General features: G+C 42.4%; 1 protein-coding gene and 1 long non-coding RNA gene across 3 annotated transcripts in view; one reads left to right on the forward strand and one right to left on the reverse strand.

The window, feature by feature from the left end:
* The window catches only part of LOC121552410 (utrophin-like), a 204,582-nt gene extending 181,804 nt beyond the window's left edge, over positions 1-22,778 (forward strand). For both annotated transcript variants that reach the window (XM_041865328.1, XM_041865329.2), the window contains exons 20-25: positions 11,774-11,935; positions 12,560-12,806; positions 17,984-18,059; positions 18,152-18,226; positions 18,549-18,574; positions 21,410-22,778. In XM_041865328.1, the coding sequence (XP_041721262.1) occupies positions 11,774-11,935; positions 12,560-12,806; positions 17,984-18,059; positions 18,152-18,226; positions 18,549-18,574; positions 21,410-21,418 (595 nt within the window). In that variant the 3' untranslated portion in view covers positions 21,419-22,778. The remainder of the gene's footprint in view (positions 1-11,773; positions 11,936-12,559; positions 12,807-17,983; positions 18,060-18,151; positions 18,227-18,548; positions 18,575-21,409) is intronic.
* LOC121552412 lies at positions 14,288-15,161 on the reverse strand. Its single transcript, XR_005997191.1, has 2 exons — positions 14,723-15,161; positions 14,288-14,554 (listed from the first exon to the last, which is right to left on the reverse strand). It is a non-coding gene; the product is annotated as an uncharacterized LOC121552412 (long non-coding RNA).
* Positions 22,779-26,599: the final 3,821 nt, after the last annotated feature.

Here is a 26,599-nt window from a genome sequence, read left to right on the forward strand (position 1 = left end):
GACTATGACCTTGCTTGTTTACCCGCCCGTGGGACAGACTATGTTTGTTCCCACACTCGGGACTCTGACTCTCTATTGGTTACACGGTCTCTTGGACTAACCACCTCTCGCCGGCTTTGTATTCATGTTACCTGATGAAATTGCTGTACAATATGATCTTGTTGCCATCTGATGCACATTCACGTCATAAAAAATCAACACTGCAGAGCTCACCCTGTCCTCGGCCGTGCCCTGATTGTATTACTGCTGATGATATCTGGAAATGTGCATGTACACCCTGGCCCATCTACTGTTGCTAGCCCCAATTCTGACATGTGCTCTGATATCTGCTTCACTGATTTCTGCTCTCGTAAAAGCCTGGGCTTTCTGCACGTTAACACAAGAAGCTTATTACCTCAAATTGATCAATTGAAAGTGTGGGTTCAAAGTTCCAATCCAGATGTGTTGGTTATTACTGAGATGTTAAGAAAGAGTGTTTTGAAAACTGATGTTAAGCTTTCTGTTTATAACCTTTTTCATCAAGATGAATCTTCCAAAGGCGGTGGAGTAGCAATCTTTACCAAGGAACACTTTCAGTGCTCGGTTGTCTCCACCAAGTCTGTCCCCAAACAATTTGATTTGCTGGTTTTAAGCATTAAACTTTCAAATAGCTCTTTGTTGATTGTTTCTGGGTGTTATCGTACCTACCTGCCATAAGCTCTCTCCTGGCCACTTACACAAAATCTGAATTTGTCCTGCTAGGTGACCTAAACTGGGACATGCTTAAACCACCTGACCAAGTCCTAAAGCAATGGGACTCCCTAAATCTTTCTCAGATTACTACCAATCCCACAAGGTATGACTCCAAACACCCAGAAAAGGCTACTCTCCTTGATGTTATCCTCATAAATAATCCTGATAGGTATCAGTCGGGTGTTTTCTGTAATGACTTTAGTGATCACAGTTTTACAGCCTGTGTTTTTAATGGTTACTCAGTGAAACGAACTGTCCTGATTTGTCATAGATGCTTGCTAAAAAACTGAGCAAGCCTTCCTTCATGACATGGCCTCTGTAAATTGGTATAGAAGACGCTTGGACCTTCTTTTTTGATATTTTCAGTGGTATTGTTAACAAAAACGCCCCCATAAAGAAAATGAGAATTAAAAACAGGTTCAGCCCCTGGTTCGACCGTGATCTGGCAGAGTTACTCCACCTCAACAATTCCATTTGGCGAAAGGCTCTGCACACGCTTACTCAGGCTGACTGGCTCTCGTTCAGGCAAATGAGAAATAAGTGCACTCAGGCTATCCGGAAGGCTAAAGATAGTTACTTTAAGGAGCAGTTCTCTCTCTGTGGGTCTAACCCCAAGAAGTTCTGGAAAACAGTTAACAACCTGGAGAATAAACCCTCCTCCTCACAGCTACCCATGTCCCTTAATGTTGATGATGAGGTTGTTACTGACAAAGAGCACATGGCTGATTAAGTCAGGATTCCTATTTGACTCAGCCATGCTTCCTTGCCCATCCAACATTTCCTCATCTCCCAGTCCTTCTAATGCTACTATCCCCGATGCTCCTCCCTCTTTTTCCCCTGCCCCGCTACAAGGTTTCTCCCTGCAGGCGGTCATGGAGTCCGAGGTGCTAAAGGAGCTCCTTAAACTTGACACCAAAAAAACATCTAGGTCAGATGGTTTAGACCCATTCTTCTTTAAGGTTGCAGCCCATATCATCGCCAAGCCAGTCTTTGACCTTTTTAACCTGTCTCTCCTCTCTGAGGAGGTTCCCATTGCTTGGAAGGCAGCCACGGTGCGTCCTTTATTTAAAGGGGGATATCAAGCTGATCCTAACTGTTATAGGCCAATTTCTGTTTTGCGCTGTTTATCAAAAGTGTTGGAAAAACTTGACAATATTCAGCTGACTGGCTTTCTTGATGTCTATAGTATTCTCTCTGGTATGCAATCTGGTTTTCGCTCAGGTTATGGATGTGTCACAGCAACCTTAAAGGTCCTAAATGATGTCACCATTGCCCTTGATTCTAAGCAATGTTGTGCTGCTATTTTTATTGACTAGGCCAAAACTTTTGATACATTTTTACATTTTACATTTTAATCATTTAGCAGACACTCTTATCCAGAGCGACTTACAAATTGGTGCATTCACCTTATGATAGCCAGTGGGACAACCACTTTACAATATTCTTTAATTTTTTTTTGCTTTGGGGTGGGGTAAGGGGGGGTAGAAGGATTACTTTATCCTATCCCAGGTATTACTTAAAGATACGGTAGACCATTCCATCCTTGTCGGCTTGCTAAGGAGTATTGGTGTCTCTGAGGGGTCTTTGGCCTGGTTTGCTAACTACCTCTCTCAAAGAGTGCAGTGTATAAAGTCAGAACATCTGCTATCTCAGCCCTGCCTGTCACCAAGGGAGTACCCCAAGGCTCGATCCTAGGCCCCACGCTCTTCTCAATTTACATCAACAACATAGCTCAGGCAGTAGGAAGCTCTCATAATTTATATGCAGGTGATACCGTCTTATACTCAACTGGTCCCTCCCCGGATTTTGTGTTAAACGCTCTACAACAAAGCTTTCTTAGTGTCCAACAAGCTTTCTCTGCCCTTAACCTTGTTCTGAACACCTCCAAAACAAAGGTCATGTGGTTTGGTAAGAAGAATGCCCCTCTCCCACCGATGTGATTACTACCTCTGAGGGTTTAGAGCTTGAGGTAGTCACCACATACAAGTACTTGGGAGTATGGCTAGACAGTACACTGTCCTTCACTCAGCACATATCAAAGCCGCAGGCTAAGGTTAAATCTAGATTATAGATTGGCAGGTATGGGTGCTCTCAAGCGGCTAGATGTTCTTTACCATTCGGCAATCAGATTTGCCACCAATACTCCTTATAGGATACATCAATGCACTCTATACTCCTCTGTAAACTGGTCATACCTGTATACAGTGGGGGAAAAAGTATTTAGTCAGCCACCAATTGTGCAAGTTCTCCCACTTAAAAAGATGAGAGAGGCCTGTAATTTTCATCATAGGTACACGTCAACTATGACAGACAAATTGAGATTTTTTTTTTCTAGAAAATCACATTGTAGGATTTGTAATGAATTTATTTGCAAATTATGGTGGAAAATAAGTATTTGGTCACCTACAAACAAGCAAGATTTCTGGCTCTCACAGACCTGTAACTTCTTCTTTAAGAGGCTCCTCTGTCCTCCACTCGTTACCTATATTAATGGCACCAGTTTGAACTTGTTATCAGTATAAAAGACACCTGTCCACAACCTCAAACAGTCACACTCCAAACTCCACTATGGCCAAGACCAAAGAGCTGTCAAAGGACACCAGAAACAAAATTGTAGACCTGCACCAGGCTGGGAAGACTGAATCTGCAATAGGTAAGCAGCTTGGTTTGAAGCAATCAACTGTGGGAGCAATTATTAGGAAATGGAAGACATACAAGACCACTGATAATCTCCCTCGATCTGGGGCTCCACGCAAGATCTCACCCCGTGGGGTCAAAATTATCACAAGAACGGTGAGCAAAAATCCCAGAACCACACGGGGGGACCTAGTGAATGACCTGCAGAGCGCTGGGACCAAAGTAACAAAGCCTACCATCAGTAACACACTACGCCGCCAGGGACTCAAATCCTGCAGTGCGAGACGTGTCCCCCTGCTTAAGCCAGTACATTTCCAGGCCCATCTGAAGTTTGCTAGAGTGCATTTGGATGATCCAGAAGAGGATTGGGTGAATGTCATATGGTCAGATGAAACCAAAATATAACTTTTTGGTAAAAACTCAACTCGTCTTGTTTGGAGGACAAAGAATGCTGAGTTGCATCCAAAGAACACCATACCTACTGTGAAGTATGGGGGTGGAAACATCATGCTTTGGGGCTGTTTTTCTGCAAAGGGACCAGGACGACTGATCCGTGTAAAGGAAAGAATGAATGGGGCCATGTATCGTGAGATTTTGAGTGAAAACCTCCTTCCATCAGCAAGGGCATTGAAGATGAAACGTGGCTGGGTCTTTCAGCATGACAATGATCCCAAACACACCGCCCGGGCAACGAAGGAGTGGCTTCGTAAGAAGCATTTCAAGGTCCTGGAGTGGCCTAGCCAGTCTCCAGATCTCAACCCCATAGAAAATCTTTGGAGGGAGTTGAAAGTCCGTGTTGCCCAGCGACAAACCCAAAACATCACTGCTCTAGAGGAGATCTGCATGGAGGAATGGGCCAAAATACCAGCAACAGTGTGTGAAAACCTTGTGAAGACTTACAGAAAACGTTTGACCTGTGTCATTGCCAACAAAGGGTATATAACAAAGTATTGAGAAACTTTTGTTATTGACCAAATACTTATTTTCCACCATAATTTGCAAATAAATTCATAAAAAATCCTACAATGTGATTTTCTGGAAAAAATGTTCTCATTTTGTCTGTCATAGTTGACGTGTACCTATGATGAAAATTACAGGCCTCTCATCTTTTTAAGTGGGAGAACTTGCACAATTGGTGGCTGACTAAATACTTTTTTCCCCCACTGTACCCGTCGCAAGACCCACTGGTTGATGCTTATTTACAAAACCCTCTTAGGTCTCACTCCCCCCTATCTGAGATACCTACTGCAGCCCTCATCCTCCACACACAACACCCACTCTGCCAGTCACATTCTTGTAAAGGTCCCCAAAGCGCACACATCCCTGGGTCGCTCCTCTTTCCAGTTCGCTGCAGCTAGCGACTGGAACGTGCTGCAAAAAACACTTAAACTGGACAGTTTTATCTCCATCTCTTCATTCAAAGACTCAATAATGGACACTCTTACTGACAGTTGTGGCTGCTTTGCGTGATCTATTGTTGTCTCTACCTTCTTGCCCTTTGTGCGGTTGTCTGTGCCCAATAATGTTTTCATGTTGGGTTGCTACCTTGCTGTGTTGTCGTGTGTTGCTGCCATGCTATGTTGTTGTCTTAGGTCTCTCTTTATGTAGTGTTGTGTTGTCTCTCTTGTTGTGATGTGTGTTTGGTGCTATACATGTATATATATATTTTTTAATCCCAGCCCCCGTCCCCGCAGGAGGCCTTTTACCTTTTGGTAGGCCGTCATTGTAAATAAGAATTTGTTCTAAACTGACTTGCCTAGTTAAATAAAGGTTAAAATAATAATAATAATAATAATACATTTAAAAAATCAGTAACATTTCTTGGCTCTTGTTTAACTGTATTTATTTCTGCCCATCCTCTTTGTAGGACAAAAAGAAACATCGTCTTTTATTTTGTTGTTACATGTACATTCTACACACATTTTACAGTAGTAATTAATAGAGTAGTTAAATAGCAAGAATAAAGTAATTTATACATCGTGTTTTTAGTCATAATTATTATAGAACATGAGCTTTTAAACCCACCCCTCAGCTACTCTCAGTCCATCCCACTTATCTCCGTAAACTGCCCACTTATGATTTCCATGTGCCATATATTTTTATGTTTCACATAAATTCCGAACCTGTCTAATCGCATAGTATCTACAGATTGTAAGTTAAAGATAAATATGTGTACTAAAATTATTATTATATTGTTGATTGATTGACTATGGTTTTCCAAATCTCCCAACATTGCTATTTGTAGGGTTCATTTTAGATAAATGTTGTGATTTTTCAGCCATTCCTGAATCTGTGACCAGAAAGCAGTTACATAGGGGCAATACCAAAATAAGTGATCTAACGATTCTGTCTCTTCATCGCAAAATCTGCAGAACATTCTGTTTGGCAAGAATTTTGTACCACGGAATCGGCACATCAAAAATCTCTTTCCAAATATTTTGCAACCTGTAATGCGCCGCGGTCAACATTTTGGTCCTCAAGTAAAACTGATCTATATTTTGTAGACATTTTTTTGTGTGCCAATTTTGGTCTTTAGGAAAGGGCAGACAAACAAGTTCCCTACCTATCTTTTTTAACTTTCCAATACCCGTCATCAGTACCTTTTAGCCATATTTGGCCATGAATAGGAGTCCACGTTCTTGTGAATACAATAGAACTGCAATTACCTGTGAAACAAAGCATTCTTTGTCCACAAATTCTTTCATATACCAAACACTCTGAATATGCATGTCATGTTAATGAGGACCTGAATACTTGGGACTTTATGGAATGCTGTGTCTGGGTTCTGTAATGTGGCTCCTGGGTGCTGTACATCAGGAGTTTGGAGCTGTGTTAGCCAGATGGTGTTTGCTTAGCCTAGCCATGCTAACGACGCAGTTAGCGGTACACGCGCCAAGCCATGGCCCTGGCCTTGATATAGACTGACAATAACAGTCGTTACAGATTATTTTTTCCTAAAAGCTACAGTGCCTTTTTCCACATTTTGTTGTTACAGCCTGAATTTAAAATGGATTAAAATGATTTTTTTGTCACCCCATAATATCAAAGGGAATTCTGTTGAAAAGCCGAAATGTCTTGAGTCAATAAGGATTCAACCACTTTGTTATGGCAAGTCTAAATAAGTTCAGGAGTAAAAATTTGCTTAATAAGTCACATAATAAGTTGCATGGACTCTGTGTGCAATAATGGTGTTTAACATGATTTTTGAATGACTACCTCATCTCTGTAACCCACACGTACAATTATCTGTTAGCTCCCTCAGTCGAGCAGTGAATTTCAAAAACCGAGTCAATCACAAAGACCAGGGAGGTTTTCCAATGCCTTGCAAAGAAAGGCACCTATAAGTAGATGGTTAAAAATAGTAAATCAGACATTGAATATCCCTTTGAGCATGGTGTAGTTAGTAATTACACTTTGGATGGTGTATCAATACACCCAGTCACTACAAAGATACAGGCTTCCTTCCTAACGCAGTTGCCGGAGAGGAAGGAAACCGCTCAGGGATTTCACAGTGAGACCAATGGTGACTTTAAAACCATGACAGAGTGTAATGGCTGTGATAGGAGAAAACTGAGGATGGATCAACAACATTGTAGTTACTACACAATACTAACCTAAATGACAGAGTGAAAAGAAGGAATCCTGTACATAATACAAATATTCCAAAACATGGATCCTGTTTGCAACAAGGCACTAATATAATACTGCAAGAAATGTGGCAAAGCAATTAAATTTTTGTCCTGAATACAAAGTGATTATTCCACTGTGCCTGTATTTTGTTGGAGCTATCCAGCGCAACTGTGTACGATGGAATAAACTCTGTATTCGGTGATTTACCCTCCTGCGCCTGACTCCTTCTAATCACACTCATCACAGTAACACAACAAAGTGTGGAATTATTCCAGGGGTATGAATACATTCTGAAGGCACTGTAACTAGCTAGCCAAGCCACAGAATGAGAACTGGATTGGCAATAGACATTGTGAATGGATGGATCGAATGTGTCAAGGGAGAGCCAACATGGCATCCAGTTTCAATTAAAACCACTGCTTTCAGGTTGGCCAAATGGAAACAGCCTCTTTGGTTGTCAGTATGGCTCTGGCGATGGATGGCACTTCCTGTGGTAATGGACAGGTGGCTGATGTGTGTATGTGTGCGTGCGCACGCATGTGTGATGGTTTGTCGTAGTTTAATCCCTATAATCCCTGGGGCTGTGTGTGTGTGTGTGTGTGTGTGTGTGTGTGTGTGTGTGTGTGTGTGTGTGTGTGTGTGTGTGTGTGTGTGTGTGTGTGTGTGTGTGTGTGTGTGTGTGTGTGTGTGTGTGTGTGTGTGTGTGTGTGTGTGTGTGTGTGTGTGTGTGTGTGTGTGTGTGTGTGTGTGTGTGTGTGTGTGTGTGTGTGTGTGTTTGAGTGAAGGTGACAGATGTGGCGTAGGAAGACCGGCTACCGCATCTCAGATCATTCAAATATGACACAGAAAAACGTTGACCCATCCTTCATCCTCTTTACATTTTTACATTTTAGTCATTTAGCAGACACTCTTATCCAGAGCGATTTACAGTTAGTGCATTCATCTTAAGATAGCTTTGTGGGACAACCACATATCACAGGCATAGAAAGTTAAAACATTCTCAATAAAGTAGCTATCAGGTTTGAGCATAGCCTGAAGGTAGGGAGGGGCAGTTCCTCTTGCTGTTCTGTAGGTAAGCACTCTTTCTCTGTCTTCTTTCACCCACTCTCATTCTCTCTCCCTCCTTTCTATCGCTCTCATGCGTTTATCTGATGGTGGAGATTGACAGATCTGTGTCGCAGGGAGGATATAACAGCTAGCCAAAGCTAAAGTTAAAACCACTGAGCCTATGTAATTGAACTGCCAAAGACTATTTAGATAAACAAAGCTCTTTGAACTGAAACTTAGTTTGAGGTGGAGCACACTGTCGCACAATGCGTCTAATATATTGAAACTCTTATAGAATGACAATAAGCACTTGTGATTTATTACATTTATTTGAGCAGCGGCAATGTACATCAAAACATATGTCTCAGAAGTGAGAAGTGATGCGTTGTACCGGATTTAGCTAATAGCTCATTTACATGTGCAGTCCCCGGACAGGTGAACATATAAACATGAAAACATTACAGTGAGGGAAAAAAGTATTTGATCCCCTGCTGATTTTGTATGTTTGCCCACTGACAAAGACATGATCATTCTATAATTTTAATGGTAGGTTTATTTGAACAAAAAAATCCAGAAAAATGCATGTCAAAAATGTTATGAATTGATTTGCATTTTAATGAGGGAAATAAGTATTTGACCTCTGCAAAACATGACTTAGTACTTGGTGGCAAACCCTTGTTGGCAATCACAGAGATCAGACGTTTCTTGTAGTTGGCCACCAGGTTTGCACACATCTCAGGAGGGATTTTGTTCCACTCCTCTAGCAGATCTTCTCCAAGTCATTAAGGTTTCGAGGCTGACGTTTGGCAACTCGAACCTTCAGCTCCCTCCACAGATTTTCTATGGGATTAAGGTCTGGAGACTGGCTAGGCCACTCCAGGACCTTAATGTGCTTCTTCTTGAGCCACTCCTTTGTTGCCTTGGCCGTGTGTTTTGGGTCATTGTCATGCTGGAATACCCATCCACGACCCATTTTCAATGCCCTGGCTGAGGGAAGGAGGTTCTCACCCAAGATTTGATGGCCCCGTCCATCGTCCCTTTGATGCGGTGAAGTTGTCCTGTCCCCTTAGCAGAAAAACACCCCCAAAGCATAATGTTTCCACCTCCATGTTTTTGATGGTGGGGATGGTGTTCTTGGGGCCATAGGCAGCATTCCTCCTCCTCCAAACACGGCAAGTTGAGTTGATGCCAAAGAGCACGATTTTGGTCTCATCTGACCACAACACTTTCACCCAGTTACCTCTGAATCATTCCGATGTTCATTGGCAAACTTCAGACGGCCCTGTATATGTGCTTTCTTGAGCAGGGGGACCTTGTGGGCGCTGCAGGATTTCAGTCCTTCACAGCGTAGTGTGTTACCAATTGTTTTCTTGGTGACTATGGTCCCAGCTGCCTTGAGATCATTGACAAGATCCTCCCATGTAGTTCTGGGCTGATTCCTCACCGTTCTCATGATCATTGCAACTCCACGAGGTGAGATCTTGCCTGGAGCCCCAGGCCGAGGGAGATTGACAGTTATTTTGTGTTTCTTCCATTTGCGAATAATCGCACTACCTGTCACCTTCTCACCAAGCTGCTTGGCGATGGTCTTGTAGCCCATTCCAGCCTTGTGTAGGTCTACAATCTTGTCCCTGACATCCTTGGAGAGCTATTTGGTCTTGGCCATGGTGGAGAGTTTGGAATCTGATTGATTGATTGCTTCTGTGGACAGTTGTCTTTTATACAGGTAACAAGATGAGATTAGGAGCACTCCCTTTAAGAGTGTGCTCCTAAGCTCAGCTCGTTACCTGTATAAAAGACACCTGGGAGCCAGAAATCTTTCTGATTGAGAGGGGGTCAAATACTTATTTCCCTCATTAAAATGCAAATCAATTTATAACATTTTTGACATGCGTTTTTCTGGATTATTTTGTTGTTATTCTGTCTCTCACTGTTCAAATAAACCTACCATTAAAAGTATAGACTGATCATTTCTTTGTCAGTGGGCAAACGTACAAAATCAGCAGGGGATCAAATACTGTATATCCAAACAGACAGCATACATACAGTACCAGTCAAACGTTTGGACACACCTATTCATTCAAGGGTTTTTCTTTATTTTTTATATTTTCTACCTTGTAGAATAATAGTGAAGACATCAAAGCTATGAAATAACAATCATGTAGTAACCCAAAAAGTGTTTAAAAAATATCTAAATATATTTTATATTTGAGATTCTTCAAAGTAGCCACCCTTTGCCTTGATGACAGCTTTGCACACTCTGTGCATTCTCTCAACCAGCTTCACCTGGAATGCTTTTCCAACAGTCTTGAAGGAGTTCCCACATATGCTGAGCACTTGATGGCTGGTTTTCCTTCACTCTGATGTCCAACTCATCCAAAACCATCTCAAGTGGTTAGAGGTCGGGTGATTGTGGAGGCCAGGTCATCTGATGCAGCACTCCATAACTCTTCTTCTTGGTAAAATAGCCCTTACACAGCCTGGAGGTGTGTTGGGTCATTGACCTGTTGAAAAAGAAATGATAGTCCCACTAAGCCCAAACCAGATGGGATGGCGTATCGCTGCAGGAAACTGTGGTAGCCATGATGGTTAAGTGTGCCTTGAATTCTAAATATATCACAGACCAGCAAAGCACCCCCACACCATCACACCTCCTCCTCCATGCTTCACGGTGGGAACTACACATGCGGAGATCATCCGTTCACCTACACTGCGTCTCACAAAGACACGGCGGTTGGAACCAAAAATCTCAAATTTGGACTCCAGACCAAACAACATATTTCCACCGGTCCAATGTCCGTTGCTCGTGTTTCTTGGCCCAAGCAAGTCTCTTATTATTATTGGTGTCCTTTAGCAGTGGTTTCTTTGCAGCAATTCGACCATGAAGGCCTGATTCATGCAGTCTCCTCTGAACAGTTGATGTTGAGATGTCTGATACTTGAACTCTGTGAAGCATTTATTTGGGCTGCAATTTCTGAGGCTGGTAACTCTGGGCAGCAGAGGTAACTCTGGGTCTTTTTCTTCCTGTGTCGGTCCTCATGAGAGCAATTTTTTTGATGGATTTTGCGACTGCACTTGAAGATACTTTCAAAGTTGTTGAAATTTTCCGCATTGACGGACCTTCATGTTTTAAAGTAATGATGGACTGTCGTTTCTCTTTGCTTATTTGAGCTGTTCTTGCCATAATATGGACTTGGTATTTTACCAAATAGGGCTATCTTTTGTATACCACCCCTTCCTTGTCACAACACAACTGATTGGCTCAAATGCATTCAGAAGAAAATAAATTCCACAAATTAACTTTTTACAAAGCACAGCTGTGAATTGAAATGCATTCCAGGTGACTACCTCATGAAGCTGGTTGAGAAAATGTCATGAATGTGCAAAGCTGTCATCAAGGCAAAGGGTGGCTACTTTGAAGAAACTCAAATATAACATATGTTTTGATTTGTTTAACACTTGTTTGGTTACTACATGATTCCATATGTGTTATTTCATAGTTTTGATATCTTCACTACTATTCTACAATGTAGAAAATAGTAAAAATTAAGAAAAACCCTGGAATGAGTAGGTGTGTCCAAACTTTTGACTGGGACTGTACATCAGACATATTAAAAAATGGAGGTCAGGACATATAGACACATTTCAAAACAGAAGTCAAGACATTACACATAACAAAGTCATGCAGTTCATTTGTACTGATTCATTTCTCTTCTCTCTCCCATAGGGATGATGAGCATGCTCTGATCCTGCAGTACTGCCAGACCCTGGGGGCAGAGGTATCTCCCTGCAGCCAGCCGCAGAGCCCTGCCCAGATCCTACAGGCCGTGGAGAGAGAGGAGCGGGGAGAGCTGGAGCGAATCATCCAGCGCCTGGAGGACGAGCAGAGGTATGGGATAGGTCAACGAAGGTCTCTGTCAAATGTCAGCACTACTAGGTTCCACCCTCTTACCAAAAGTGATGTCCAGTATCTTCCTCTCATAGTTCCTCTTCTCTTCTCGCCCTCTCATTACCCCAGTCAAACTTTCACACACACATACACATTGACACTCTGTTTCTCTCTCTCTCCCCCTCTTTGAATAGTGAATGGAGGTAGAGTAAGGTCAGCGGTGACTGTGCACTCTAGTGTACTTGGAGCTGCTGTGTCTCTCTCTGTGTCTGAGGCAGTGGCTGTGTCTGTGATTTAGCTCTACTCACAGTCTGCTTTATGAGCCAGGCTATAAACGCCAGCTAAAGTAATACAGTCAGTCTGGAGCCTACGGCTCTATACACACACAGATAAAAACAGGGCCAGTACCTCTTTGTACAGTGGCTTTAGATAAGATTTCACTGAGACAGAGAAGGGGTAGTGGGAGATTTGAGTAGTACTATTGGGCTCATCATACAGTATTTGTGGGCACGATTGTGTGGTGACTGTGTGTATGTGTGTGTGCGCTTGTGTGTCTGCATGTGTGTGTGTGTGCACTGTCTGACTTCTGCATCTCCCTCTCGCCCGTCTCTGTGTCTCCCCAAGGACCCTGCAGAGGGAGTATGAGAAGCTGAAGGAGCAGCACGGGGGCCAGAGGGGGCCTGGTTCTGTGGGGCACTGGGACCCTGAGGGGTCCTCTCACCCCAGGGGTCCTAACGAGGCTGACCTGCTGGCTGAGGCCAAACTGCTCCGGCAGCACAAGGGTCGTCTGGAGGCCCGCATGGACATACTGGAGGAGCACAACAAACAGCTGGAGTCCCAGCTCCACCGGCTCAGACAGCTCCTGCACCAGGTGGGGAACACTTAGAGGGACACATACAGTATAGACACACACACACACACACACACGCACACACACCACCTCAGACAGCTTGCCAGTGCAATATGTGTGTTGATAACACACACATGGAGACAAACATGCTTGTTCCAGCTGTGGTATTACTTGCACTGATCATGCAACAACAATAAAACATCCTTCTTAGCCTAGAAAGTGTCCTTGTTTGTTTCATAACTCATTCCTCTAAAGTTAGAATCTGAGCATATTCCAACCAGCCTCCTAATCCCTCCCTATGCAGTAACCCAATCCATCTATCCTATGTTAATGCGTCTCCTGATGCTCAATAAGTTAGGATGATTCTTTAGATGTGTGGAAAATAAAAGCTCTCCAACCAAACAGAGTCAATCAGAGCAGGTAAACGTCAGGCAGGTATTGACTCAGGGCCCTGGAGCTGAAAGCAGCGAGGCATAGTATTAAGTAACCTCAGCCTGGGAAAGATAAGGTGACTCGGCTGATTCTTAGGGGATTAAGGGGTCATTTAAACCTTGCAAGACACACACACAAATACACACACACACACCCACATACACACCACTTCCTCCAGCCTAGCCCACCCAAATTCTAAGACCGGCATTGTACACAAACATGAACATCCACGCATAGACACATCCATGCATTCACAGAGTCCTCAGATATCCAGATCCTGACTTTTTTTACTAAATTGTTTTAACGAGATTATAAATCATTCAAAAGAGAAACTAAGTCGTTCAAATGAGAATTCCAAGAGTCTAATTTAAATGTACCTTCCGTAGTGCTCTGAAATTCACAGAATAAATATTTATTCAGCTTTTCAGCCCATCATTGTCAGTTTATGGCTAACCAAATGACAGGTTCTCTCAAGTGAGGCGTAAGAAGGATGTTCCTAATTCACAGGAGACTTTTGAAAATGTATATTATGAATACAATTCTATTCATTTTACCATAGGGTGGAGAGAAATATTTGCAGTTTTAAATATGATATCTGAGTGAGAGTGACAAAAATCAGTGGGGGCCCCCGGTCGGTAATTTGACCATGATTACTACAAGTTTAGATAGCTAGCTAGACTAATTTGCCAATCTTAAAAATGTTAGCTGACATGGGTTAATTGCGTGACAGTCAGTGACTGACATAACAAGAGATAAACTGCTGATGCCCAACCACATTTTGAAATTGCAAATTGAGTATTATACTATTCTAAACTCTCAACAGTTGAGACACCGACTGAGTTTCACATTTTTGTTTATTATAGTTTTTTGGGGGAAATTGACCATGCGGGTCGCCAGTTGCCCATCCCTGGTCTACACTATGTTTTGTTGGCTTTTACCAATGTATCTTTAGTACTCAAATGTTACTGATACATTGATCTGACTGCTATACTGTATATAATACACAACACTATCTCATGTGGCATACTGTAATGAATCACTTATAGTAGATAGTAACAAAATAGATGGTACTGGTTCAAACAGCATTTATTAGAGTGATTTGACAAAATTGGTTAGGCAATGTCTGGCTGTGAAGCTGAATCATAGGAGTATAATTACAACAGACCCATTATATCCTCTGCCTCCTTGATTCCCATGTAGACTCCTGTCAGTGAGGGATATTTGCGACAATTACACAAACTACACATGAAGGCAAGACTCTTCTTTTCCCTCGTCCCAGTCTCTCTCCCTTCAGTGCCCACTCCAACACCAGTCGATATGCAACCAGCCTGTATTGACTGAGAACAAATATGTTATTTGTGAATAGCTAGATACAAATAATCTAATAACAAGAAACTATTTGATTTGATCAGAGTGCAATTATAAAACAACAAAAGTAATCAATAGATTATGTCCTTTATATTTTGTTTCTGTATGCTGGGACAAGCAAGAATAATGTCACTTACTTGATAGACAGCTGTCCATTCGGTCCAGCAGGTATGAGCTGCTTCTTCCATTTTATTTTTGGGACATGGAGCAGTCTCTATAACTCCAGGATTGATGAGCGCAAAAAAGTCTAAGGGGTTTGTTACACAATCTCTGGTTGTACTGCTTTCTTTGCTGTAGCCCCGCAATTGATGGCAGTAACAAGTCCCACTCTGCGCAGCACAAACACTCATCGTTGGTTGCCATGGGTTGACATGCCCCGCAGTTGCACCACCACTCCCCCTCAGACCTGGCTCTCACCACCGCTCCTGGTAGCTCGGTTACAGGCGCCGCTGATTCATCCTCCCTCCGTGTTGCTCAGCGTCCAACTGCACAAGTTCCTCAGTAAATTCTGGCTTGAGTAAATAAAACATTATTCTACCTCAAAGTCCAACAGGATTTATCAAATGTTATGATGATTTGCCAATACGAAAGCAAGCTATCTACTTTAGCTACTACAGTACGCAACAGCTGGCTTCCTCCCGGGAGTTTTGTTTACAAAACCACAGCAAGCCTTGGCGGGAAGACAATGCAGCAGAATCCAAAGTAGTCTGTAAATGAGGAAGTTTTAAAATAGGATAATAGGATAATATAGAGCTGGCTGGCTTCTCCGTGCATCGGCAGGACAGAGCAGCTACGTATGTGTCTATTTGTCAATAACTGCTGGTGCGCAATGTCTAATATTGAAGAAGTCTCGAGGTATTGCTAGCCTGAGGTAGAATGTTTTATTTATTTTATTTAACCTTTACTTAACTAGGCAAGTCAGTTAAGAACAAATTCGTATTTACAATGACGGCCTACCCCGGACGACGCTGGGCCAATTGTGCGCCGCCCTATGGGATTCCCAATTACAGCCGGATTGTGATACAGCCTGGAATCTAACCGGAGTCTGTAGTGACACCTCTAGCACTGAGATGCAGTGCCTTAGACTGCTGCACCACTCGGGAGCAGTAAATACCTCATGATAAATTGTAGAGCACATTATCTACCAAGAGAGTTCTCATCTATATTATTCATAGCCGTCTATTCACATTTACATTTACATTTTAGCTATTTACCACCACAAACCGATGCTGGCAGTAAGACCGCACTCAACGAGCTGTATAAGGCCATAAGTAAACAAGAAAATGCTCATCCGGAAGTGGCGCTCCTAGTGGCCGGGGACTTTAATGCAGGCAAACTTAAATCTGTTTGACCTAATTTCTATCAGCATGTCACATGTGCAACAGAGGAAAAAAAACTCTAGACCACCTTTACTCCACACACAGAGATGCATACAAAGCTCTCCCTCGCCCTCCATTTGGCAAATCTGACCATACTTCTATCCTCCTGATTCCTGCTTACAAGCAAAAACTAAAGCAGGAAGTACCAGTGACTCGCTCAATACAGAAGTGGTCAGATGACGTGGATGCTACGCTACAGGACTGTTTTGCTAGCACAGACTGTAATATGTTTTGGGATTCATCCAATGGCACTGAGGAGTATACCACTTCAGTCACCAGCTTCATCAATAAGTGCATCGACGACGTCTTCCCCACAGTGACCGTACGTACATTTTCCAACCAGAAGCCATGGATTACAGGCAACATCAACACCAAGCTAAAGGCTAGAGCTGCCGCTTTCAAGGAGCGGGACACTAATCCGGACGCTTATAAGATATCCCACTATGCCCTCAGATGAACTATCAAACAGGCAAAGCGTCAATACAGGACTAAGATTGAATCCTACTACACCGGCTCTGACGCTCGTCGGATGTGGCAGGGCTTGCAAAATATTACGGACTACAAAGGGAAACCCAGCCGCGTGCCCAGTGACTCGAGCCTACCAGACGAGCTAAATGCCTTTTAATGCTCGCTTCGAGGCAAGCAACACTGAAGCATGCATGAGAGCACCAGCTGTTCCGGACAACTGTGTGATCACGTTCTCCGTAGCCGATGTGAGCAAGACCTTTAAACAGGTCAACGTTCACAAAGCTGCGGGGCCAGACGGATTACCAGGACATGTACTCAAAGCATGCGCGGACCAACTGGTAAGTGTCTTCACTGACATTTTCAACCTCTTCCTGACCGAGTCTGTAATTCCTACATGTTTCAAACAGACCACCATAGTTCCTGTGCCCAAGAAAAGTGAAGGTAACCTGCCTAAATGATTACTGCCCTGTAGCACTCGGTAGCCATGAAGTGCTTTGAAAGGCTGGTCATGGCTCACATCAACACCATCATGCCGGAAACCCTAGACCCACTCCAATTCACATACCGCCCCAAAGACGTTGTGTGAATGCGCTGGAGATGTATCCATCACGTTAACGTTTACTACAGCTGGGGACTGAAGAGGAGTTAGGAGGCGAGCCAGAGATTGTACAGACAGGGAGGGAGTAGAGGAGCGAAGGATGGGATAGGCAGGCAGGCTAAATTGATTGTCTCTGGAAAGCTAAGGGGCATATTGGACTCTAGTAAATGTCAGTGGACATCAGGTGCCCTGTTCTGTGTGTGTGCGTGCGTGCGTGCGTGTTCATACATTCATGCTTTTACTACATTGATGAACTGTCAAGTTTGCTTGAGAGGATCCTTAAAAACGTGTTGAGTATGCTGTCTTACAGTATTAACTTTGTTTATTCCTTTGATTGGTATTCTGTCTCTTTCTCTTTTTCATGGTAACTGAAATGCCTTAGCCAAGTAGAAAAACAACAACATGGATTCTCTGAAGTTTCTAAGCCAGATCCCAATCAAATAATTGTACTTTTTCATGAATGAAAGTCATCAAATTAAACAAATAAGAACCTAAACCCTTAGATATTTAGCTGAACTCAAGACAGGGAGTGACAGTGTTTGACACAAATTGGGACAGGGCTATAGACACATGTAAATATTACTACACGTGATGACATCTTTTATCCCAGCCCCATCGTGTCACACTGTGTGGTATTCCCTTGTTTGTGACTGATGATTTCTATGTAGAGCAATATTTTGTTTGATGTCTTCACCAGTGAAGTATGCCACTATGAATAATGAATAGTGAGGACTCCATGTTTTAGTATTGACGCTTGTCCTTGTCTCTCTCCTTCCTTATTTTTTTAATTTTCTTTCTGTCTTTGTTGTTGTTTCTCTCTCGATTCTTCTGTTCTCCTCTTCTCGTCTTACTTGATCCTCATTCCCTCCTCTTGTTTTTTTCCCCTCCTCCCTTGTCCTCTTTTCTACTCCATCTATCTTTCATCGTTCCTCCTCTCTCTTCCTCTCTCTCAGCCGGAGATGGACTCCAGGGTGAATGGAGTGTCATCCCCCAGCATGCAAGAACGAGGGGCCCTCACCGAACACACAGGTCGGTTCGACACACACAAACACACGCACACGCACACACATGCACACGCACACGCAGTGTGTTAAACTGTTGTTTGTGTGTGTGTGTTTCAGATGAGCTGTTGGACCACCCACACAACATAAGCTCTGACCTGGCAGACGTCATGAACAGATCAACTGCATGCAGTCGTAAATCCTCTAACTCTACCTCTCTCTCATCTTTTCTCTGTTTACCTCCCTCTCCTCTTGCCTTTTCCTAGGGAAGAGGAGTTTAGTTAAAAGTAATCTAAAGGGTGCTGCGGGGGTATCAATACTGGTTTACTCCTCACCTAGCAGGCATAATGGCTCAACAATGATCGCAACAACACTTAAAGATAATACTTAGTTTATGCGTGTGTGTGTAGGAGCGGCCCAGGGGCATCTGAACTTAGCTTCAACCAATCAGTGTAGGTGCATGGAGATAGTCAATATTGTGTTTTTTCTCACAAAGTTGTTTCTGTTTCTCTTGTAGCTTCAAGCCTCTCCTCGAGACCACAGGTAATCTATATTTCTCATCCCCCTGCATAATGCCCGTTTCACTCAGGATTTGATAGGAGGAAATTAGCTGGAGCTCATTTCGTAAAGGGTGAATGCGCAAATTAGACAAATAGGTATACTGTCGCTAGCTACATGGCAGGCAGTCCAACTGTTCAATGAACTGAATGTACAAGAGATTCAGCCACTCTCTGGAGGAAAATGGCAGTTTTGTGCTCATCAAGGGGAGTAGATGAGGACAAAGGGGAGGGAGTAACAAAACACACAGAAAATGAAATAAATCACTGAAATGTACTCAACGTATCTTGTATATGGAGGCAGAGATGGATTCTAAGGCTCTGTAGACCAGCAGCACAAGTTACCAGCTGTTACTGTAATTACTGTATAGTCTGCTCTCTCGCTCTCTCTCCCACCCTCTCTCTCTCGCCTCTTAACATCTCAGCCCATCTCAACTCTCCCCATTGCCTTTACAGTCAGTTAAACCATTTATTTGTTACGTAGTAGTATTTGGCTGCTCCTTCACAAGGGCCTATTTATTTTCCTTCTCCAGTATTTTCTTCTTCTTCCCTTGATGTCCATTATGTTAGCCAGTGCTATCTGTTTTTTTCACATATTTAATTAAACCTGGGTCAGTTTTGGTATTTATGTCCTCTTAATATGAACCCGTAGTCAACACAGGGAGAAATGTGCTTAGGACCACATTTACCACTTATCTCTCCTTTCTTCCCTTCTTTCTTATCTATACTGAACAAATTATAGTTACAGTTCATATAAGGAAATCAGTCAATAGAAATAAATTCATTAAGCCCTAATCGATGGATTTCACATGACTTGGAATACAGATATGCAGATGTTGTGTGGTCCTCTGTAGCTCAGCTGGTAGAGCACGGCGCTTGTAACGCCAAGGTAGTGGGTTCAAACCCCGGGACCACCCATAGACAAAAAAATGGATGCACGCATGACTATAAGTCGCTTTGGATAAAAGCGTCTGCTAAATGGCATATTATTATTATTATGTTGGTCACAGATATCTTAAAAAAGAAGGTAGGGGCGTGGATCAGAAAACCAGTCAGTATCTGGTGTGACCACCATTTGCCTCATGCAGCGTGACACATCTCCTTCGCATAGAGTTGATCAGGCTGTTGATTGTGGCCTGTGGAATGTTGTCCCACTCCTCTTCAATGGCTGTGTGAAGTTGCTGGATATTGGCGGGAACTGGAACACGCTGTCGTACACGTCGATCTAGAGCATCCCAAACATGCTCAATGGGTGACATGTCTGGTGAGTATGCAGGCCATGGATGAACTAGGACATTTTCAGCTTCCAGGAATTGTCTACAGATTCTTACGACATGGGGCTGTGCATTGTCATGCTGAAACATGAGGTGATCACGGTGGATGAATGGCACAATCAATTTCAATCAATTTTATTTTATATAGCCCTTCTTACATCAGCTAATATCTCGAAGTGCTGTACAGAAACCCAGCCTAAAACCCCAAACAGCTAGTAATGCAGGTGTAGAAGCACGGTGGCTAGGAAAAACTCCCTAGAAAGGCGAAAGCCTAGGAAGAACAATGGGCCTCAGGATCTCGTTACGGTATCTCTGTGCATTCAAATTGCCATCGATAAAATGTAATTGTGTACGTTGTCCGTAACTTATGCCTTCCCTTACCATAACCCCACTGCCACCATGGGGCACTGTGTTCACAACGTTGACATCAGGAAACCACTCGCTCACATGACACCATAAACGTGGTCTGCAGTTGTAAGGCCGGTTGGACGTACTGTCAAATTCTCTAAAACGACGTTGGAGGCGGCTTATGGTAGAGAAATGAACGTTAAATTCTCTGGCAACAGCTCTGGTGGACATTCCTGTAGTCAGCATGCCAATTGCACGCTCTCTCAAAATCTGAGACATCTGTGGCATTGTGTTGTGTGACAAAACTGCACATTTTAAAGTGGCCTTTTATTGTACCCAGCACAAGGTGCACCTGTGTAATGATAATTCTGTTTAATCAGCTTCTTGCCACACCTGTCAGGTGGATGGATTATCTTGGCAAAGGAGAAATACTCACTAACAGGGATGTAAACAAATTTGTGCAAAGAATTTGAGAGAAATAAGCTTTTTGTGCATATTGAACATTTCTGTGATCTTTTATTTCAGCTCATGGGACCAACACTTTACATGTTGTGCTTATATTTTTGTTCAGTGTAACTCCATTAAAAGTGGTTGCTGCAGGTTTCTCTAAGCCCGGAGTGTGGTTGAATAGGTTCAGATATCCATTCAGATGCCAGTCTCTTGTTCCGAGGAGACCCCGGTGTTACATTTAAAAGCCTATCCCAGAATCCTTAGTGACCATCTGCGTCCCTTATCTCTCCTGTCTCCTCTCTTTAAATGGGTTGTGAAAGGCATGAGAGACTGCCAGTCTTTTTGCCAACCTGCCCTGATTGCATTTTAAGAGCCTCCGATACTTTTCATCAAATATCTGCTGATGAGTGTTACAGCGAAATATATGTATTTTCTACGCATCCCCTGAACTCTCATTCCCTCCCCATATAGAGATAACTGTGGGTAGACACACTTTTAATCTTTTGGAAGAGTGTATTTGCTCTGCTTAATGTGTATTTTACCTCAGTGGATATTTAGACAGAGACTTGATTTACCCAGAGATAAGAGGGATACCCTATTTGGTCTTGATCATTATTGACATGTCTGCCAACTTTGTTTAGTATAGCTAATGTGTGTGCATGTGTGTTCTCACCAGTGTGTGTGTGCATGTGTGTGTTTGTATGTGGATGTTCTAATAAGTAATGTGTGTGTTTTATCTGTGTTTTCAGGTGATGTGAGGACCATCAGAAAAGTTCCTTTCGGAGAGACAGAAACATTCCCAAACACACAGCTTATACTCTCTCCCTCGCTTCACTTTTCCGGAGGACAGACGGAGAGCTAGAGCCCCTAGCAAGAGACCTCCCTAAAACCCAAAGACACACAGGACCACAGAACTTTACTGCTATTACCACATTGTCGTCGTCTTGTACTATGCAAAATGTCAAATTTATGAACTGTAGATCGTACCTGGAGTCGGTTAAACATTTGTCAGTGATTTGTATGAACATGCTGATGATTATGGAGTTTGGGGGCTTTGTATAAGAACATATGCTTTTTGTGGATTTTCTGTTGTTTTTGTTTTGTTTTGCTTTCACTGGGAATCAAACTGTTTACATTATTGTTATTCCACTGCTCCCCTCTGCTTCTACCCTACTGCCGTCATCACGATGGACATGGTCACTGTTTTTCTCTCTGATTTGGGAAAGAGAAGGCCCATTTTAAGATTATCGCCTAAAATGATCATTTTAGACAATAGAAAATGTTTTTCCTCCCTTTAAAGAGTTATTGATGCGATTCTGCCGAAGTTGTCATGCCGGCCGCAATTGCAATGTAAACTTAACCCCTCCTGTGCCTATACAGTTGTCATTAAAAGTGTGGCAGACTGATTTAACGTTGTAGTAATTATGTTGGATTGTTATATTAAGGCGAGATAGTGGAAACGATACATTAATTTAACTTAAAGCTGTTCAGAAATAATCGGGTTTGTAAGAGGCCATTGTAAGAGGTCATTGTGTACAATAGTTTTATAAATCGATGTAAAAAAAAAAGAAAAAGAAAAAAAAGCCATGATTGCCTTGCTACCTCAGACACAAACACCTTTTCATTTGCGTGGTCTGTAACTTGTTTCATTTCAATTTGACTGTACTTCATTTCAATTTTACTGTACTTCATTTCAAGTTTACTGTACTTCATTTCAATTTTACTGCTGTGGGGAGATACCCAGCAGAGTAAAATAACAGACAATACACATTCTATTACTTTACCACCAATGGGTCTGTGGCCCTGCTGCCCCTCATCAGTATACTGTGTCTGCATGTGTTGATTTTCCCCTGTCAGACCTCTAGCACTGGTCTCGCTCTCTCAGAGTTATGCGTCGTGTTTTCTGCTATGCTATCCTGTAAAACTTGTTCGTTTTAATAACACTACCATAACCTCCTCCAACTATGTCCTTGGACTGATGATGATGATAGTGGTAGAGATGATGATGATGGAGATAATTGTCTTTCCTGAGGTATGTAGTATAGATTGACCACACTACATGTAATATGGCTACATATGTTTTATTCTAAATACATTTTTATAACAACTGTTGTTTCTGTGGACTCTTGATTCAAGGACTTATTAACAATGTGTGCTTCCCCAGAATAGTACATTTGGTCTACTCTACAAGCTGGCAACTGTGTGTTAGTCTTGTAATACAAAACAACGTGTGAAAAATGGCTAGATCCTTTATGGTGTTCTTTGCAGTACAAATGTCCACTGTATGTTAAACAGTTAGTAAATCAAGTGACATTGTGAATACTGAATAGTGTCGTTAGGATTGTTGTCAGTTTGTCACAGACAACAACCCAGTAGATATGACTTTCTAATGTGAAGCATTCTATCACCATTCATTAATTTTTTGAACAAACACATATGTAAAGTTGTTTACCCTCCCTCCTTGCAAACGTCTCATCAGGAAAATATTACCCAGGATTCAACGGTGTACCATGGCGGGCATCCATAACGGTTATGATGGAAATGGTCCTCATATGAGCAGAAATCTGCCACGTCGCCAGGTGCCCAGCGTGGGCTTAATCATCATTATTTATCAAAGGAATTGATTGCACAGCGTGAGGTTCTGTCATTATAGTAATGTTACCAGAGGAAGGCACTGAGCGGGAACTGAGAGAACAAATGAATGATGGGAAGTAATTAGCCAACAAACCCAGCTTCCTCCCTTCCTCATGCAGTCCTCTGTTACCCCATAGTAAGCTGAACATTTATTTCACTAGAGTATTACTCACATCCAGAAGAATTCATCACTTATTCCCGTACACCCTTTTATTTAAAGCGTATGTGATGTCCAATTAATGTTGTTGGAGGTGAGATTCATCTTGGTCATATAAATGGTGGAAAAATTGTTCATGTATGCTCATTGCTTTGTACACCATCTGTATTATTTTTGAAAGAGATTAGTTTATCAATCACTTCCTTCTTCCCTTCCATTCTTCTTTGTCTTTCCTTTCTTCCACCTTACTTCTGTTTCTCTATCCCTCCTTTCCTTCCTTCCTTTCTAAGGTTATCATGACATATCCTAAATGCTGTTATGTAAAAAATAAACAATAATTGGTCATTTAGCAGATGCTCTTATCCAGAGCTACTTACAGGAGCAATTAGGGTTAAGTGCCTTGCTCAAGGGCACATCGACAGATTTTTCACCTAGTCAGCTCGGGGATTAGAACCAGTGACCTTTCAGTTACTGGCACAACACTCATAACCACTAAGCTACCTGCCGCCTGCAACGTGATGGAAACCTAACCACTCACCTAATTCCCCTCACCAATTTCTTCCAGCACAGTGATCAGCCATAGAAAATGAGTTTTCAGACTTTAACCGTACTCAGACCGATCCCTTGATCATTTCCTTCATGATGATCTTGATCAAATCTATTTGTAGAGCAGCCAGCATGTACCCCAGAGTCACTAATTAGTTTAAGTAGTGCAGCCAGAATATCTGCATGCTGGGCAAGTCTGTGCTTTATTCCATCTCCAGTGACAGCCTTCCTCCTACAGTTCAATATTTTTATATTTAACCCTTATTCTACCAGGTAAGTTGACTGAGAACACATTATTTACAGCAACGACCTGGGGAATAGTTACAGGGGAGAGGTGGAGGGATGAATGAGCCAATTGGAAGCTGGGGATGATTAGGTGAAACAGCAGCCTGCATATAGTAGTATATAGTAAATAGAGCAAGGGGTAAGTCTTTCAACTCCTTAGGCACTGTTCAAATAGAGATATTTCTTCCTCCAATGTCCCAGGGTGTGTCAATTAGTCAAACACACCCAGTTTGTACCCTAGCGATGTTCTCACTTGTAAAGGTAAATACATTATTAATAAGTTATGAACTTGTGTACCCAGAGGAGGCTCTTCACTGCTTTCAGTACCACTGACCATTAAAAGCCAAGGCATAGCAGGAACAACTTATTTAGTATCCATGGCTCCCCTGAATGCATGCACTCGGACCAAGGTGTCAACTTTTAGAGAAGTTTGAGAAGTTCAGTAGCGGAATTGCTCATGTTTAGTTTGTAGGTGTTGAAAGGTCACAGAAAACATCTTGCCATCCAATCTGAAACTAAAGTGCCAAGATGTTTAATCTCAGCCTTGGAAACATGCTTTGACCTTTCTGCTAAAGGCTAAGCTAGATCTGGCTAGCTAGCTGACATCCATGGATGAATATCTCATGCTCACATTCTACAACAGTGTAGCATAGCAGTAAACCTGGACAAGTCATAATCTGCTAACCGGTAGTTCCAGTGGATTGTAGTGCTGCTTGTACATGAATCTGTCATGGTGTAGCATGAACCAAGCTTGGCAGTTAGATCATACATCATTCTACACATCATCAATGACCCAAGCCCAGCTCAGCTAATCCCTTTCATTGTGACGCAGAGTTGTCAAAATGCTTCAGCAAATGTACATTACATCAGGGGCGCCGGTAGACACAATGTGGGTAACCTGGTTTGTGTCCCTCTAGCTGCCCTGGGTGCCTCTGCTGATCCTGCAGCTGTTGTGTGCAGTGATCATGTACCTAGGAACCATATTTATACTGTTAGCACTGAGCCGGTGTGCCCGAGGAGGCAGTCCACTGTGTGCAGCTCACCCTGCACTAACGTAAAGAACATGAGCACATCTACTGCTGTTAAGCTTCCCAGTAAAGCAATAAAAACAAGTAAGCATCCCAGAAGAAAAGTGCTCAAAATAGCCCATGTTAACATATGTAGCTTAAGAAACAAGGTTCATGAAATCAATAATTTGCTAGTAACAGATGACATTCATTTTCTGACTATCTCTGAAACTCATTTAGATAATACCTTTGATGATACAGTGGTAGAAATACAAGGTTATAACATTTACAGAAAAGATAGAAATGCCAATGGTGGAGGTGTTGCTGTTTATATTCAGAACCACATTCCTGTGATGATTAGAGAGGATCTCATGTTCAATACTGTTGAAGTAATATGGCTACATGTTCATCTGCCTCACCTAAAGCCAATTTTGGTGGGACGCTGCTATAGACCACCAAGTACTAACAGTCTGGCTACACAACCGATTGGCAAACTTATTGCAAATTGAGAAATCATGTGACTAAACTGAATAAAAAGAAGAAACATCACTATGAATCAAGGATAAATGACATAAAGAATGATAGTAAAAAGCTTTGGAGCACCTTAAATGACATTTTGGGAAGAAAGGCAAACTCAGCTCCATCATTCATTGAATCAGATGGCTCATTCATCACAAAAGCAACTGATATTGCCAACTACTTTAATAATTGTTTCAAGATGAGCAAACTTAGGCATGACATGCCAGCAACAATTGCTGACACTACACATCCAAGTATATCTGACCAAATTATGAAAGACAAGCATTGTAATTTTGAATTCCGTAAAGTGAGTGTGGAAGAGGTGAAAAGATTGTTGACTATTAACAATGACAAGCCACCGGGGTCTGACAACTTGGATGGAAAATTGCGAAGGATAATAACGGACGATGTTGCCACTCCTATTTGCCATATTTTCAATATAAGCCTACTAGAATGTGTGTGCCCCCAGGCTTGGAGGGAAGCAAAAGTCATTCCGCTACCTAAGAATAGTAAAGCCCCCTTTACTGGCTCAAATAGACATGCCACTGGCTTTATGCGGATGACTCAACACTATACACATCAGCTACTACAGCAACTGAAATAACTGCAACACTTAACAAAGAGTTGCAGTTCGTTTCGGAATGGGTGGCAAGGAATAAGTTAGTCCTGAATATTTCCAAAACTAAAAGCATTGTATTTGGGTCAAATCATTCACTAAACCCTAAACCTCAACTACATCTTGTAATGAATCATGTGGAAATTGAGCAAGATGAGGAGACTAAACTGCTTGG

Source organism: Coregonus clupeaformis, chromosome 36, assembly GCF_020615455.1.
Source record: "Coregonus clupeaformis isolate EN_2021a chromosome 36, ASM2061545v1, whole genome shotgun sequence".
NCBI lineage: Eukaryota > Metazoa > Chordata > Actinopteri > Salmoniformes > Salmonidae > Coregonus > Coregonus clupeaformis.